Below are 17,161 nucleotides of genomic sequence, written 5' to 3' on the forward strand. Positions count from 1 at the left end.
AAAGACAAAAAACTCCAGCTTTATTAACAATTCTAAGTAGACAAGAATACAACAAATTAAGAGCTGTCCCGATTTAACATAAGCATTTAGCAGGTAAACATCTCTTGAACAAAAAAGTAGGAAATATTTTAATGAAAAAAACAAAACAAAACAAAACAAAACAAAAAACACAAAACAACCATGCAACATAGATACATCTAGAAGGTATTAAATTAAGTGAAATAAGACAGAGAAAGACAAAATATGGTATGATTTCACTTATATGTGGAACCTAAAAAGCAAAACAAACAAAGCAGAAACAGACCCACAGAAACAGAGAACTGGTGGTTGTCAAAGGGAGGGGGTGGGTGGATGAACAAAAATAAGTGAAGAAGAGTGGGAGCTACAGGCTTCCAGCTACAGAATGAGTAACCACTGGGATGAAAGGTACCGCACAGGGAACAGAGTCAATGGTATTGTAATAGCGCCGTATCGTACAGACAATAGCTACGCTTGTGGTGAGCGCGGTGTAACATATAGGGCTGTCGAATCACTATGTGATTCGACATAACACTGGCGTGTCAACAATACTTCAATTTAAAAAAATCAAAGATTGGAGGAAGGAGGAAATTTTCCAAACAGCAGCTTGTACTTTCTTCACGATCTGCACCATTTGTATCCTACATCATTGAATAAATACTCATGTGATATTTACAAAGTAGAGACAAGAGGAAAAAACCCAAGTATCGGGGTCTTTCATTTGTTATCCCTCTTCCAAGCTTCTGGATCTGTTGGTTTACATACCAACTAAAAATGTGATTCTAGTTAACTACAGTTGAAAGCTTATCAATTAAGTCATCAATAGTGTAAACAAGGAGTTGAATGTCTGCTTTTTCCTTCATTCGGTGATCACTATGCTTTCGGAGGATGACATCTACATCTGCACTGACCACTCGGTCAGCAACCTGTATGGATGTATGCCAAGGTATGATGTCATCTTTCATGCCATGGAGCAGTCGTACCGGGCAGTTCACAGGGATAGGGCTATGTAACAAGCAGTGGTGTTCGGCTTCCTTAATGAAACTGTACTGAAGGTGATAAACTCCGTCTTCACTGTACCTTGATGGCATGGCCCACACGCCTTTCGTCTCTACTTCCTTTTTGACCTATTGGGAAAAAAGAGGAAAAGAAATGTATGCAACTCTAACACATGCAGTAGTCTTAAAACAGTCTAAGGAAAGCAGTCCTAGAAAAAAAGGAAAAAAAGAGATAAAAATGTAATAATGATAGTTATCAATAATTAAACACTGTGCAAGGTACTCTGACAGGCACTTTACACACAGTACCTCATGAGATCCCGATAAAAGTTGTTATTATAGCATTTTTACAAAAGAGGGTATTGGGAGTCTAGAGAGGTTAAATTTCATGTTTAAAACTGAAAGGTAACAGCTATCATGGCTAGGATTCACACTTAGATTTCGCTTTATCAGGTAACATCTTAAATCAGGTGCTGCTTCATCCCAAATGAAAGGGAAAATGAAGGGGAGAAAAAAATAATTTCTTGGAATAAGTTCAGGTATCATTCATAATATATAAAACCAATTCTTAGGAATAACAATTGTTCAGATTTCAAAAAGCACAAAACTGAGTGTCTATAATGTGAAGTTAGTAAAATGGGGAGGGGATAAGGGAAGTAAAGAATCAAGCCTAAAACTAAAAATGAAAAATACAATAGTAGTTACTCTGGTATAATCAAACATAGAATTTCAGGCTGGGAGTGTCTGAGTGGTTCAGCTGGTTGGGCATCTGCCTTTGGCTCAGGTAATCTCAAGCCCCATGAACCCCAACAGGGGACTCACAGCTCAGTGGGGAGTCTGCTTTTCTCTCTCCCTGTCTCTCCCCCTGCTTGTGTGCTCTCTCTCGCTTACACTGTCAAATGAATAAATAAAATCTTAAAAAAAAAATTTTTTTTTCAGGCTAAATGTTACAAAAAAAAAAAAAAAAAAAAAAGAGGCACTGCTTTTGCCTTTCAGAGTCCTAGGGAATGAGAAAAAAGAATGTGTTGTTTTGGAAGACAATGAAGTCTTCCAAATACTTCCTGAAAACTGAACAAGGAAATCATTTCCATGCTTACGCTCTTAAAATGAAACACTGGGTATCTTTTGATTCTTGAAGAATTTTTTTTACTTATTAGATTATAATTTGCCTTACTTTTTAGATTAGAGTTTGTCTTACTTTTTGGATTATAATTTGTCTTTACAATTTTTCTTTTTCTTTTTTTTTTAAGATTTGATTTATTTATTTGAGATAGAGATGGAGCAGGAGCAGGGGGAGGGGCAGAGGGAGAAGGGCAAAACAGGCTTCCCAATGAGCAGGGAGCCACAAGCAGGGCTCAATCCCAGGACCCTGGGATCATGACCTCACTGAAGGCAGACACTTAACAGACTAAGCTATCCAGGAACCCCTTAAACAATTTTTCTAATTAAAGTAATGCACACACATTATAGAAAACATGGGGAATATAGAAATTATAAAAAAGAGTGATTGCACATAATCCCACCTCTTAGATACAACACCCATGAATATTCTGGCTCATTTCCTTCCAATATTTTTCTCCATGTATTTGGTTTTATACATGTAATATGTAAAACGGATATCTACCACACATTCATACAGAGTTTTCTACATTGCTTTACTACTTCTACATGATATCTGGGTTTTAAAAAATTCTATGAAGTTTTCAAAGGTTGACAGTAGTCCATTATACTGGGTCTAAGCTAATTAAATATTCCCACACTGCTGGGTACTTCTTTTTTTAATTTTATATTTTTAAATTTTTTCCTTTATTTTTAAAATTTTAAAAATATTAAAAAAATACAAACCCTCGTGACTTTCAATAGATTGCAGCAAGGGAGCTGCTCTGCTATGTATGAAACCCCTAACTGCTGGGTACTTTTATGAACATCTTGAGCACAAAGATTTATCTGTATATAGTAACTTATTTGGAGAGATTATATTTAACTAATATATCAAGATATAAATGTTTTTATGGCTCTTGGAACCATATCATATTAAGGACATTTCTGACTAGAAAAATAGGTGGACATCTTATCAAAAATAAGGAAAAATAAAAGGAAAGAAAAACCAAATATAATATATTGAAAATTTTTGTATTTAAATTTTCAGTGAAGATATGGTTTTTCCATATTTAAAATACATTAATTTACTGCAAATATGAAAGGAAAACAAGAATTTAAACAGTAAAATATGTATGCTATAATCTGTATGTATTTAGGCATTTTAATGTATTCTTTAAAATTCCAAAATGATATACTGATGTGAAAAAGCTGTGTATCTGAAAGCTATACTCTTAACCATGTCTTCAAATGATTTGAAATTAATAAAATTTAAAAAACTGTGAGATACATGAGTCTATATTAATATCAAGGTATTTTTTAAAAAAAGATTTTATTTATTTATTTGCAGGCAGAGGCAGGCAGAGAAAGAGAGGTGGAAGCAGGCTCCCTGCTGAGCAGAGAGCCCGATGTGGAGCTCGATCCCAGGACCCTGGGATCACGACCTGAGCCAAAGGCAGAGGCTTTAATCCACTGAGCCACCCAGGTGCCCCATCAAGGCATCTTCTTCATTAAAACATGGGAACTGGGGCCTGCTTCCTCCTCTCTCTCTCTGCCTACTTGTGATCTCTCTCTGTCAAATAAATAAATAAAATCTTAAAAAACAAACAAACAAACAAATAAAAACAAAAAAAAAAACATGGGAACTGAATATTAAAGGCAAAAACTGATATTCAGGGGCACCTGGGTGGCTCTGTGGGTTAAAGCCTTTGGCTCGGGTCATGAGCCCAGGGTCCTGGGATTGAGCCTCACATTGGGCTCTCTGCTCAGTGGGGAGCCTGCTTTCTCTTCTCTCTCTGCCTACTTGTGATCTCTGTCAAATAAATAAATAAAATTTTTTAAAAAAATTGATATTCAGTAATCCTCAAGGTACTCAGGATAATTCCTAAATTTCTAATTTCAGTAATTAGAACTCAGTTTCATTGGTTATTAGATGAAGTGGGAACCATGGTAATTACTAAGACATAATTAAGAACAGCAGCATTTTAAGTATCCCTGCCCCCATCAAGCTGTTATCTGCCACTGAACTGAATGAATACTGTCCAAAGAACAAACTTCACTTTACAGAATGTTATATGTACCGAACCCTCAAAAACAGAAAGTTCAGAATAGCAAAAAACATCATTAACCAAAGAAAACGTACAATATGTATTAAGTTCTAGAGCTAGAAGAAACCACATCAAGGTGATGTGGTTGCAAAGCTTATATTCGAAACAGCTGTGCTGTTGTCTGATGGCCTCAAGTGTTCAAAGAAGGAGACATTGTTAGTCTGTTCCTACCCAATAAGCAATGTTAACACTGCCTGGGCTAAAGATGATAGTGACAATCACCACTTTTGCTGCCTTGCCATTGTTAGAGGTAACTGCTTCTGTGAAGAAGAGATAGTGGTCTTAGTGCCCCTGCTCTTCCCTTACACATGCTTTTAAATTAACATGCTTCTATTTACAACCATTTGCTGGTCTGATTCAGGATTAGCAAAGACATGCCCTGATTTGCAGGCCACAGACCTTCTCAGTCACTTAGGTGGGATTTACCATATCCTCCCCGAGTGATGTGGATACATACACATAAAAAGAAATACACAAAGATCCTGTCATTTACTGTAACAACAACAACAAATTTATTTAATCACCTCCTCCTCAATCTGCTATGTTCTTGAAATAATTTCCTAGCAGGAGAACCACTATTTAACTGAGTTAAAGGACGGGGTAAAGGGTTCAAAGTTTATATGCAGAAAGATACAATGGTAGAATTTAGCAGAATGAGGACACTGAGCAACTATGCACGCATGAGAAACAACTAAGATAGCAAAAATAATAATAATAATAATAATAACTTTTCCCCCCAGAAATATAAGCGCATGGTAGACCAGCTCTGTAATCTTAGCCCTCAGAGGAAAGGACATAAAACCACATTTGCAGACAATGCCATTTTTTCCAGAAGCTGAGAAGAATGTGGATTGAGAAATAAGCTCAGAACTGTATAATCTATGGCACTGGTATGCACCAGTGCAGAACGAGGCAAACAATATACTCTACTATTCAACACTACATGTTCCCTCCTCCATGTGCTCATTTGCTCTCTAGCGCAGTGGTTCTCCAACTTCAGCTGACTAAAGCAGACCACTGGCCGCAAGGGGAAGCTTGGGAATGTGCATCTCTAGCAAGCTGTCAGGTGAAACTGAGGCTGCTGGCCTTGGGGCAACATTATCTGAACCAACACACAACTGGTTTTCTTTTTTTTTCTGTGCCTCAGTCCTACCAGGATCATAGTCCACAGGGACATTTAGATCCTTAGGGAAAAAACAGGCAAAGAGAACTCAACTGATTACAAAAGAGTAACAAAATAAATTTTAAAAAATATATACATTATGAACCTAGAGACAGTAGAATAAAAGTATGTAATTAATAAAAAAAAAAGAGTACCAAAATATACACAAATAAACAGCCTTGACCCACGATTTCTTTACCCCTGCAGACAAAAGTGAAGTGCTTAAACATATGCCCAATAATGAAGCATAACAAGTACATTACCTTCATTCATTTCAGAAACCTCATTTCAACCATGATTTGCTGAAAGGCATGCTAATAATGAAAAGCAAAAAATTTTTTTAAGTGAGAATTAGTCGTAGAAAAGAATGCCAACTAAGTGTCTAAGCCAGGAATGGCAAATCTCATCTCCTGTGTGCTAATTCTGATCGACTGATGGTGTGTACTTGCAGAGCTCTGCTGGGAAAAGTTCTGAGGCTGCTTTCACGCTTAAAAAAAAGTTTCAGAACTGATGACCCAAGTCCAACAAGATCGTAAGTACTATTTCCCATATGCCACAAAGTAAGAATAAGAGGTACAAAAAAAGATCACAATGTAGGATAAGTAAATGTGATTTATAAAGAAAATGTTGCTAAAAAAATAATTTAAGTGTGATTTCATTAACATGGTTCAAATATTCAGCAGAATGATTTGAAGAGGCTGTGAAAAAAAGGGAACCTTGAACAAGAGACCAATTAGTTAAAGAAGGTAGAGACTGTATACAAAAAGGCAGCTAAGGCAAAAAGATGAGCCAGCAAAGGAAGTCAAAGGACAGATGACACATGAACAAATATTCAAAGAGGGAGCAGGAGAATGACAGGAGGTTGCTTGTGACTTACCTCAACAGGAAGCTGATTGAACTGTGTCACCAGGCCATCTACAGCTGTTGCTACACCAATAAGGGCAACAACTCTTTGTGGCCTTGCAATTGCAGCATGAAACATAAGCCATCCTCCAAGGCTAGATCCAACTAGTATCTAAAAATAAAAATTTATAGTTTTAAAGAGGAATTTTCTTTTCTGTAAGTGGACTGAGTAATTTATGTATGTACTTTTGTCTTCAACATCCATTAGCTCCCAGACTTTTAATATTTGGCATAAAGCAGAATTAAAATTATGACTGCAGTGAAAAGTAAAATGCTTACTTACATTTTATGAGAAAGTAAAAATGACAGAACAAATTTAAATCAAATACCAAAACTGATGGTTAAATATTTAAACTATTAAATTTTCATAGCTAAAGAAACAGTTAAAAAAGCATGAGGTTAGTCAATAATCATATTTAACAAAAACAGTCACCTGCGGTCCTTCAGCTAAGTCATCAATTATAGAAAGAACATCTTTTCTCCATCTTCCCACTGTGCATTCTTCTAAGTTGCCCTCCGAATTTCCAACTCCTGAGTAATCAAACCTAGAAAAAGGGAAAACAAATCTATATCTAAGTATCTATTTATATGTTTGTTTCTCTGATTTTTGAGGGGAAGACAGTAAATTTACCATTATTACAAAGCTTAAAATATATTAAAATGAAACACTGAGGTCAATCTATACTTCAGCAGATCCTACCGGCATAACCTTTAAATATCGCCTCCAGTCACTAACTCTCTCGCCCTCCCCACCACCAGCTGTGGCTCCTTGTTACTCTCTTCCTCTGACTGGACCAGTGTGACAGTCTCCGCGTAGGTCTCCTGCCGCCCTTTCCTACCCTCGTAGTCTCTTCCCCATGTAGTCGTCAGTGATCCTTTTAAAACAAAAATCATGTCTTGCACAAACCCTCTGAAAGCTTTCTATAATTTTTAAATAAAATATAAAGTCCATACCATAAACTAGCCTCTGACTACCTCTCTGACCTTTTTTTCTTGTTCCCTCCCTCCCAACTGTTATCTTCTCTCGCCTTCCTGAAGTTGATGGAATACACCACCCACGTTTGTGCCTCAGGAGTTTTACATCAGCTTCTCTCTCTACACTTCCAGACAGCCAGTTTGCTTGCTCCCTCACCTCCTTCAGGCCTCCTGCTCCAATGTTACATCCCCAGTGATGCCTTCTGTGACCAACTCAATCCAAAACTGTGCTTCTTTCATCATTCTCGAATTCCGTCCCCTGCTTTATTTTCTTCATGGCATATACTGCTACTTGACATAAAAGAAATCTATGTGTTTGTGGTCTGTCTCCCAACACTAGAATGGAAGCACCATATGGGCCAAGACTATTTTGGCCTAGATCAGAACCTTGCAAATGGTATATGCTTAGTATTTACTAAATTAATTAAAGGAAGGAGGCAAATCAAATTTATGAACACCAACTCATTCCATTAGTTTGCGTCTCCTTCCAACTTTCGAGGTCTTCAGGCTCGAAGTCTGTGTGATCTGTGCATTTCACCTCTCCTTCAAGGCACAATTCAACAGATCATGAAGTATCATACCACACCTGCAGGTTGCCTTTAACCCCAGTCCCTGGGGGAAACCTTCCTTCCTCACCCAAACTCTTACTCAATGTTTAAGTCAAGGCACTTTCCTCTGAAGCACTTTCTTTAACATACATGCCTTGCTTACTACCATCAGTTACCTCCTTTGTATGTACTCCCTCAACACTTTTCATACTATGTTGTAATCAAGTTTCAAATGTCTGACTATGCTGTCAGTTCTTCAAGAGCAGACTGTTTTATTCTAATCTGTTTTTCCCCCAGGGTACGGAACACTGCTTCCTCCTGTACCATTCTCTCTCACTCTCTCTCCTTTCTTCTCATTCATCTCTTTCTCTTCAATTTGGTAAGACCAATATTATGCTGCAAACCTGGCCTATCACAGTAGCCTCCTGTCTCTATGACTAGTCTCTTTCCGAATGGATCCACTTTATACCTGTCAGGTTTCTTCTGCAACATGATATTGACATGGCATAAACTTCAGTGGTTCCCTGTGACATACAACATAAACACTTAGCATGTTAGCTTGTTTTTATAGACCACTAGCTTCTGGTCATGTCGGACTGACCTTTTATAATTTCATCAGAGGCCACTACTGCCTTGGCCAAACTAAACAACTTGCTGTTACTCAACTGGCTCCTGCTCTTTGTCCTGTTTCATGCCTCCTACTATTCCCTTCACCTGGAATACCTTCTCCTTTCACTTGCACAGCTCATATGCTCTTAGAGCTTAGTCCAAATGAATCTTTTTTTGCTGGATAAACTTCCCAGAAAAGCTGAAGAAAAAATCTCTACCTAATGAAACTTATATAGAATTCACTTTTAGCTGTCACAATCAATTTCTTATAACCTACTCTAGAAGACAGTTTGTGTGTGTAGTGTGCCTCATCATTGCTGCGAGACTGTCAGATCCTCGCAGGGAACACCCTTCTTGGTTTGTCTCTGCATTCAGAGGCAAGGCATGTAATACGCCTCATACACTTGAGTATCACAACACATACTAAATAAATAAAAGTGGAAGATAAAAGTAAAAAGAATCACTTTATTCAAATTTGAAGCATTTTGTTTACTCTTCAAATCTGGTGAAAAATAATCCTAGTGTTTTCAGTGTACGTGTAAGAATATATATGTGATAAATAGTATACAACATTTTTTTAGGGATTTATAAGTCATGGAGAAAGAAGAAATAAACATTTTCTTTAGGTATAAAGTGAAATGATTTGGGACCCATGGGAATTGCGTAACAAGGGCACTGCTGAAGCCTCAATCACAGTTACTTCTTCTCACAATCCAGGGCACACAGCAGTGACCCAGGAGAAGAGGAAAGACACTGGCCAATCCTCCTTTTCCTTCCTCTGCTGGGCAATCGGGCATCTCTATTTGCTGCATCTTTTACAGCTGCCTTCCAAATATGCATTGCTGCTTTGGGCTCAGGTCATGATCCCAAGGTCCTAGGATAGAGCCCTGTGTCAGGCTCCTTACTCAGCAGGGAGCCTGCTTTTCCCTCTCCCTCTGCCTGCTTATGCTCTCTCTGTCAAATAAACAAATAAAATTAAAACAAACAAAAAACTAACCTAATATGCATTGCAGATACAGAATATACGTAGAGTTCCTCCAAAGAGGGAAAAGCAAACATTCAGTGATACTAAAAGTTATGGGTAAAAAATGCAGTTCACTCTTGCTGAACCCTAATCAAGGGACAAAGATAATTTAAACATATTCGGCTGTTTAGGGCTTTAAGACACAGCAACACACCACTGTTCTGGCAGCCTCAACATTCTGGGACATATCCTTAAATCTACAATTAATTATTCTATGACAAATAACTATGAGAGAATACTAGCCCTAATGCCATGTCCTACATTCTGGAGCGCTAACTCAATCTTATGTTAGGCATGGGGAGAGGACATCAAGAAACCATTTTCCTATAGCCATATGCACCATTTCTTGTACAATATACACAACTATTTCTTTGTTCAAGAACCAAGATCTTAAATAAGAGTTTTCGCCTGGGTGGCTCAGTGGGTTAAAGCCTCTGCCTTCAGCTCAGGTCATGATCCCAGGATCCTGGGATTGAGCCCCACATTGGGCTCTCTGCTCAGCGGCGAGCCTGCTTCCTCCTCTCTCCCTCTCTGCCTACTTGTGATCTCTGTCTGTCAAATAAATAAATAAGATCTTTAAAAAAAAAAAAAAAAAAAAAAAAGAACCAAGATCTTACAGCCAAAAACACAACAAAATGAACTAAGAAACTAGAATACACATAAAAGATAAAATCTCCAATAACCAGCTAACATGCAATCAATAATTGTGATTAGATTGCAATGAAGTTTGATAAAAGCTAATAAAAAGGAATTTGGTTAAATTAAAACTTTGTGGTGGGATGCCTGGGTGGCTCAGTTGGTTAAGCCACTGCCTTCAGCTCAGGTCATGATCCCAAGGTCCTGGAATTGAGTCCCACATCAGGCTCTCTGCTCAGCAGGGAGCCTGCTTCTCTCTCCGGCTCTGCCTGCCACTCTACCTGCTTGTGCTCTCAATCTCTCTGACAGATAAATAAGTAAAATCTTGAAAAATATATATAGATTTTTAAAAATTAAAACGTTGTGGTAAAGGGATATAATTTTATAAGATTTATAAAGATATATTTAGTTTATTTTTTAACACAGTACTACTTAATGGTCTGTGCACATTATAATTCAATCATGTTTATTTACTTTAAAAATGTATTTCAAATGTATTCAAAATGCAGAAAACCCAGAGATGTCATGTCTTATAGGGAGACAGGAACTGGTTACAGAGCTCATAGTCTCAATTTAAATTCAAGAGCCAATAAAATGACAATTTCTTTTTTTAAATTTTTTACTTTATTTTTTATAGAGATTTATTTTATTTATTTGATAGATAGAGATCACAAGTAGGCAGAGGCAGGCAGAGAGAGAGGGAAGCAGGCTCCCTGCTGAGCAGAGAACCTGATGTGGGGCTCGATCTCAGGATCCTGAGGCCATGACCTGAGCCGAAGGCAGAGGCTTAACCCACTGAGCCACACAGGTGCCCCAAAATGACAATTTCTTGATTCAGATTCTTTTGGGGACAAAAAAGAATGATGGCAATTTTCCTGATATTATCATGTTTGACCCAGGTAGTCCTCCTTCCTGTATAGCTCTTTCTTCTTACCCACGTCTGAAATATCCTTCAGTGTGCCTTTATGAAGTATTTTTGACCCACTTCAATCCGCAGTTTTCTCTCACTTTGTACAATTAAGTACACTGTTCTTTTGACACAATCACGTTCTGATGAGTATTTTTGCTTTGTTTCTCATATGTATTTTATCTTGTGTTTCCCCCACCTAATCGTTAAGAACAACAGTCATGTTTTAGAAATCACTGTGTATTTTACAGCTCCCAGCAATAGTGTCAGAAAAGACAGATACTTGGAAAAGACAGTCCAGACTTCAGAATAACAGTTAAGTCAGAACAAATTTTTGGAAGTTCTGAGCATGAAAATGAAAACCACTCAGTTAATATGATAAAAGGAGTAACACTAAATCCGTATAATTGACATAATCTCAGCTAATATACTGAATAAAATCTAAAATTTTTTTAGTTTTAAAAATTTATTTATTATCTTATTTCTGAAAGATGTATTTTCTAGACCCACTGACCGAATTTTAGTTAAACTACTAACAATTTAGATGAATATATTTTTAGGCTGTTAGTGATAAAAAGGATTTAGTGATTATCTTTAGTTCAACCTGCCCCTTTTTGATGAAGAAAACAGTTCCAGGGTTACTGAGCTGACTCATCTTGTCACAGTTATTGCTGGAACTGATTCTAATACCTGTACTTATTGAACCCATGCTGTGTTCTTTCTACTAAACAATACTATCTTTTCTGACAAATCAGGCCCTATATAAATGATTGTTAAGGTAAACAAACCCAGTAACAACAATGTAAGCACATTCTTTTACTAAAATAATTATCAGTATGAAATATTAGGAATTGTGAAATCAAATTTTTGTTAAACAACATATATCCTCTATCCTTCTACATAATCAGACTACGGGAGTGAGGGGAAAGAGAAAACTCACTGGAAATGTGAACTATACAATACTAATTTTAGAATACATTCATTTATTTACTTTTTTTATAGGGGCACCAATGAAAATACTAAGCCAGAGAAATAAATTTTGGAATTACAGACTACAGTTAAAACCAAGGGAACAAATGGGCTCAATATGAAGAAGACAGGAAATGAGAACTTAAAATATCACAGGTAAGAGACATGAAAAATATATAATATTCTTAAATTCATACATTTTTTAAATACATAATTTTAAAAGTAGAGTTATAAAGAATGGCAAAATAAAAGCCTTTACATCCCCAATGGAAAACCACAATATAATTATGACATTACAAGAAAGCCAACTACTATTACTGGTTTGTTGTCATGTTAGATTATTATATCCAGAGTTTAGTTACTAATAGTTTCCTTTCCTGCCAGCATTGTCAGTGTAGCACAAAGACCATTTTAAAACAGGTCTTTTAAAGGTTTCATTTATGATAACCCTAAATCACCAGGTTAAAGTTTACAGACCATTAAAATAAGTTAATTCATAAAAGCACTGGCATTTGCTTTAATTGGTTAAAGCAGAAATAATTCTCTGTTGCCATGCTAAATGGTAGTAGTATTTTCTCTGAAATACGTTGTTCCTACCTTATATAGGCGTGACCTAGAGATTTGCAAAACTCTTCAATCGCCAATGCTTTTGTACCGTTCATATTAGAAACATAGCCAGGGATGAAGATAACTCCTGGACTTTTGCCTTTTAGCTTCTTATAAGCCAGTTTTGGAAGGTCTGGTCGACTAAGGAAAGAGACTGATGTCTTTTGTCTGCAAGCTAAACAAAGTACACAAAACATAAACTACAGTTCACAAATACCGTTTTTGGAAAACCATATACAATTGGTTCATGAGCAACATGAGGGTTGGGGTGCTAACTCCCCATGAGTCGAAAATTCACGTGTACTTCTGACTCCCCAAAAACACAACTACTAATAGCCTACTATTGATTGGAGGCCTTACTGATAACATAAACAATTAACACATATTTTGTATGTCGTATATACTATGTGTCATATTCTTATAACAAAGTAGGCTAGGGAAAAGAAAATGTTCAGAAAATCATATAGAAAATATATTTACAGTAGAGCACTGTATTTATTGAAAAAAAAAAATCAATGTATAAGTGGACCTTTGCAGTCAAACCCATTTTGTTCAAGGGGAAACTGTAGGTTTTCAATCTTATCTTTGTCAAATTCATGTCAAAACTACTTCCATTTAAAAGGAAAAACAAAGACTTCAAGTACTAAAATCACAAGCCTATGCATGGTTATTTTCGGAACTTGTATCAAAATCAGTGCCTTTGAGCAAGGTCCAATCCTGATCCTTTCAAAATACGAAATGAGGAGGAAATTTCAAGGCAATAAAAGATAAAGACTTGTAAAAAATGTTTTCCTGTTGCTGCTGTATCATCTCTCCTAAATAGTATCAACGTTCAGATTTACCTACACTAATTTTGGCCTTTTCTTGTATGATTTTCTTTTGAATTTTGTCTATGTTTGAGGAGTTTCACATCCTCTACTGTTTGGTATAGAGAGGAAGAAACAACTCTGGTCTGCCCTTGAGAAATTGTTCCAAAGGTGGGGGTGCTGGTATGCTACTTTTACCACTGGCTCCCTTGCCACCCACAAAATCATGGGCCATGGTTAACAGCCAAGCATGACTCTCTATTACCTGAGGTGGCTTCAATGAGCAGTTTCTTTACAAGTAACCTTGAATAATTTGTAATAGTACCATTTTTGGAAAAAGATTTCTCATAGGGTTCTGCAATCACTGCATGTTTTATTTGTTGGTTTGAAAAAGCTACAAAGATGTTCATGCAATTTACGTACAACAGTACAACTAGCAAACTTTACAAAGTTACTCATTGTTTCATCATTTTTGAAGATTTTTCCCACCATAAAATCTATACTTGCTCTTAAAAAAAAAAAAGTAAAAAGATATTTAAAGAACATTAAGTCATGTACAATGCTACCTCCTCCTTCCAAAGAAATTAGGTTAATGGGGCGCTGGGTTAAGCATCCAACTCTTTGATTTCAGCCCAGGTCATGACCTTGGGTGTGAGATGGAGCTCAGCATCTGGCTCTGTGATGAACCTAGAGTCTGCTTGGGATTCTCTCCCTCCCTCCCCGCCCCCACATATGTGCACACACGCATACTCACATTCGTGGTTTCTCTCTCAGTAAATAAATAAATCTAAAAAAATAGTTTTGTGTATTTCCTTACAGTTTTTTTCTGGACCAACAAAATCTCCTGCATTAAATGAAGCCTTCCTCTCCTTTACTGTGGCCAATGAAAACATCTTGGCCCCCTCCGTGTGAGTTAATAAAAGCTCTCTTCATTTTGGATTTGAGACTGATTTTTTTAAGTAGGCTCTTTGCCCCAAGTGGGGCTTAAACACACAAACCTGAGATTAAGAATTCTACACTCTATCAACTGAGCCATTCAGGCAGCCCAAGAAGTTGAATTTTAAAAACTGAATTAAAGCCCTAACGCTATCCCTATCACATACTAGTGTGTTTCAAAGTTTCCGAGTATAGTGAAATATGCCAAATTTAAAACTTTTAGTGAAAACCAGGGCTAATGGGGGCCAGTTATGTTAGCTGATAGACTGTATTTGCAAAAATGTCAACTTCCCATTCCCTTCCAGTGCTCAAAAATATCCCTCCTACCTTCTTCTTGATATTACTGCCCCAAACAGGAATTTCTTCCAAAGACAATTACAATTTGCTTCATTTTGGTGAGTTGTAAGTGGACAGTTCTTAATATGACACCCATAAATGATCTTATTATACTACAAGGATTAGCTCAAAGCCTGAAGCTAAGTCCTTAATGGCGTGCCAAGGAGAGTATTACAATCTAGTTAATGAACTGACATACTGTACTTCGCTGGAGGAACTTACATACAACAAGTCTTTAGGTTGTATCCAATTACACTGATTATACACACTTAAAATTTTAACTAAAACTAAGGGTGTCAGCAATGACGTCTCTATTGCAAGCACAGCGCACCCGGCAGCTTCTATGGCAAAGGTGTAAACAACACAACCGGAGAATAAAAAGACAAAATTCAGAAAGACAGACTACATATACTGAGGGTAGGGTGGTACGGTGAACAATCAAATACAAGATAAAGAAAATACTCAGATGCCCTCATTTTTTGTCCAAATTCTAGTTTCCTGTTTTGAGTAATGATTACGGTTTTCACTGAGCTGGGAATATCGAACAGGCAAAAATCAGAAATTAGGCTGGATGACCGAATCTACACTTCTGCAACAACAAAAAAGTTCATATCGTCAATTCCCTCTAGTGAAGCAAAGGCAGGTCTAAGCATCCTAACAGAGTCAAGATTTGTAAACCCCTTAGACCTGAAGAGAAAAGACAGAAAAAGCAACTAATAAACGCACATCTTAATATTTCCCGGTGTCGGCGCTTAACGCGGGGAGACGAGCAGGGTAGCATCCTGAAACTGCAAAGCGGAAAACGCCAGCAAGGGCCGGGGCTGGGCAGGGTACCCAGGGCCAAGAAGCGGTCTTCCTACTACCTCCACCAGAATTGCTGAAAGTGCCTAAAACAAGGATACTAAGAATGGGGGATGAACATTTTTAAATAGGGCGCCAAAAACGCACTAGACAGGAACGGACTAAACCCGATGTTCGAAAGAACGCGTACTTCTCCCGCCTTTCGGCCACTGACCTGGGAGCCACCGTGGCGTCCCCTCGGGCTTCCTTTTGAATAATGCGGTGAAGCCACGGTGGAAGCCAAAGACGGCCGCTTTGCTCCACCTCCGACAAGGTACCCAGGCGCCCAGAGACGCCATGCCGGCTCCGGCCATCTTCCCAGAGGGCCCTGAGCACGGAGCTGACCTACAGAGTCGCTCAGCGCACAATAACTAGGCTGCGCATGCGCCACCGGCCGGAAGCCCGGACTTGCTAAAGAGCATCCCGGGAGAGGTTCAACAGAGAGCGCACATGCGCAGAGCGTCGTCCCGCTTCCCTCCCCTCACTATTGGACAGCTGATTCTCTCCGGCAGTTTTTGCCCTTGATGGCCCGGAATGTTTTGATTGACCTCAGTAGGTGGCTTTTTTAATGAGCAGATCGATATTCCGTGGCTGAGGGTGTGGAGAGAATCCGTATCCAACGTTCCTAGATAGGAAACCGTCTGATGATCCCGAGGACACTGGGGAGCGGAAGCATAAAATGCTAGCTAGGCTGCTCGCATTATAAATCGCTCTCCCGCCCTGATAGTTTTAAGCCATACCGGAAATGCTTCCAAGATCTGACCTTAATCCTGCTTGCAGAAATACCCAGAGCGTACTTGTCCACCGCTCCTTCGATTTTGCTTAAGCTCTTCGGATGCCTGGCAGTTGTTTTTGTTTTTGTTTTTTTAATTATTCCGTTCCCTGCCTCGTGTTATGTGCAAAAATAAATCCCAGTAGATAAACGATCTCAACGGAAAAATAAAATTGAGAGGATTTAAATACAGAGAATATTTTATAGTTTGGGGATAGAAGGGACTCTCTTAAGCAAGATATGAAACTAAATTCATTTAAAAATGTATATGAATTTCAACTTTTTGAATGGCAAAAGTCATCTTGAGTCAAATGGGAGTCTAGAAAAACTGATTTTACAGAACAGGTAACAGAACGTTAATACTTCTTTCTATTCAGCCTGCTCCTAGAAAAAAACGGGGGAAAAAATCTATAATTTCAATAGAGTTAGTCGATGTCTGTGAATAGGCAGTTCATACGTGAAGATATTCAACTTCACTAATTGAAAAAATAACGTTACTTTTCTCACACATCAGATTTGCAAAAATTAAAAAGAGCAACTATTGGCAAGGACGCTGGGAAACTGGCACTCGCGTAGGGTTGGTAGGGGGGTCAGCTGCTAAACTCTTCTGTCAGGTAATCTCGCCACATCTTTTAGGATTTATAAAATATGCATCATTTTCAGTGCCCTTGACCCAGTGGTCCCACTTTGCGACTCTCCTGTAGAAAACAACACTAGTTCATAAGGCCGTATATTATCTGCTAAATTTTTAGCAGATTTTATCTGCTAAATTTTTATCTGCACCAGTTTTAGAAGGAAGCAGAAGAAAAAAATGGAGTAGTCAATAATAGAAAAATGGTTGAATAGTCATTCAATGGGCATGGGGGTTTCTGAATTTTAGCTCTGGGACCCTTCCAATTAATCCTGGGGG

The 17,161-nt window shown here is 37.9% G+C and overlaps 1 protein-coding gene across 1 annotated transcript; it reads right to left on the bottom strand.

Moving 5' to 3' along the window:
- Positions 1-15,874, bottom strand: ABHD10 (abhydrolase domain containing 10, depalmitoylase). The gene is made up of 5 exons (XM_059388129.1): positions 15,655-15,874; positions 12,553-12,736; positions 6,721-6,832; positions 6,262-6,399; positions 1-1,145 (listed from the first exon to the last, which is right to left on the bottom strand). The coding sequence occupies exons 1-5, from the start codon at positions 15,791-15,793 to the stop codon at positions 801-803; spliced, it is 918 nt and encodes a 305-aa protein (XP_059244112.1). The 5' UTR covers positions 15,794-15,874; the 3' UTR covers positions 1-800.
- Positions 15,875-17,161: the final 1,287 nt, after the last annotated feature.

This window comes from Mustela nigripes, chromosome 2 (assembly GCF_022355385.1).
Source record: "Mustela nigripes isolate SB6536 chromosome 2, MUSNIG.SB6536, whole genome shotgun sequence".
Lineage (NCBI taxonomy): Eukaryota > Metazoa > Chordata > Mammalia > Carnivora > Mustelidae > Mustela > Mustela nigripes.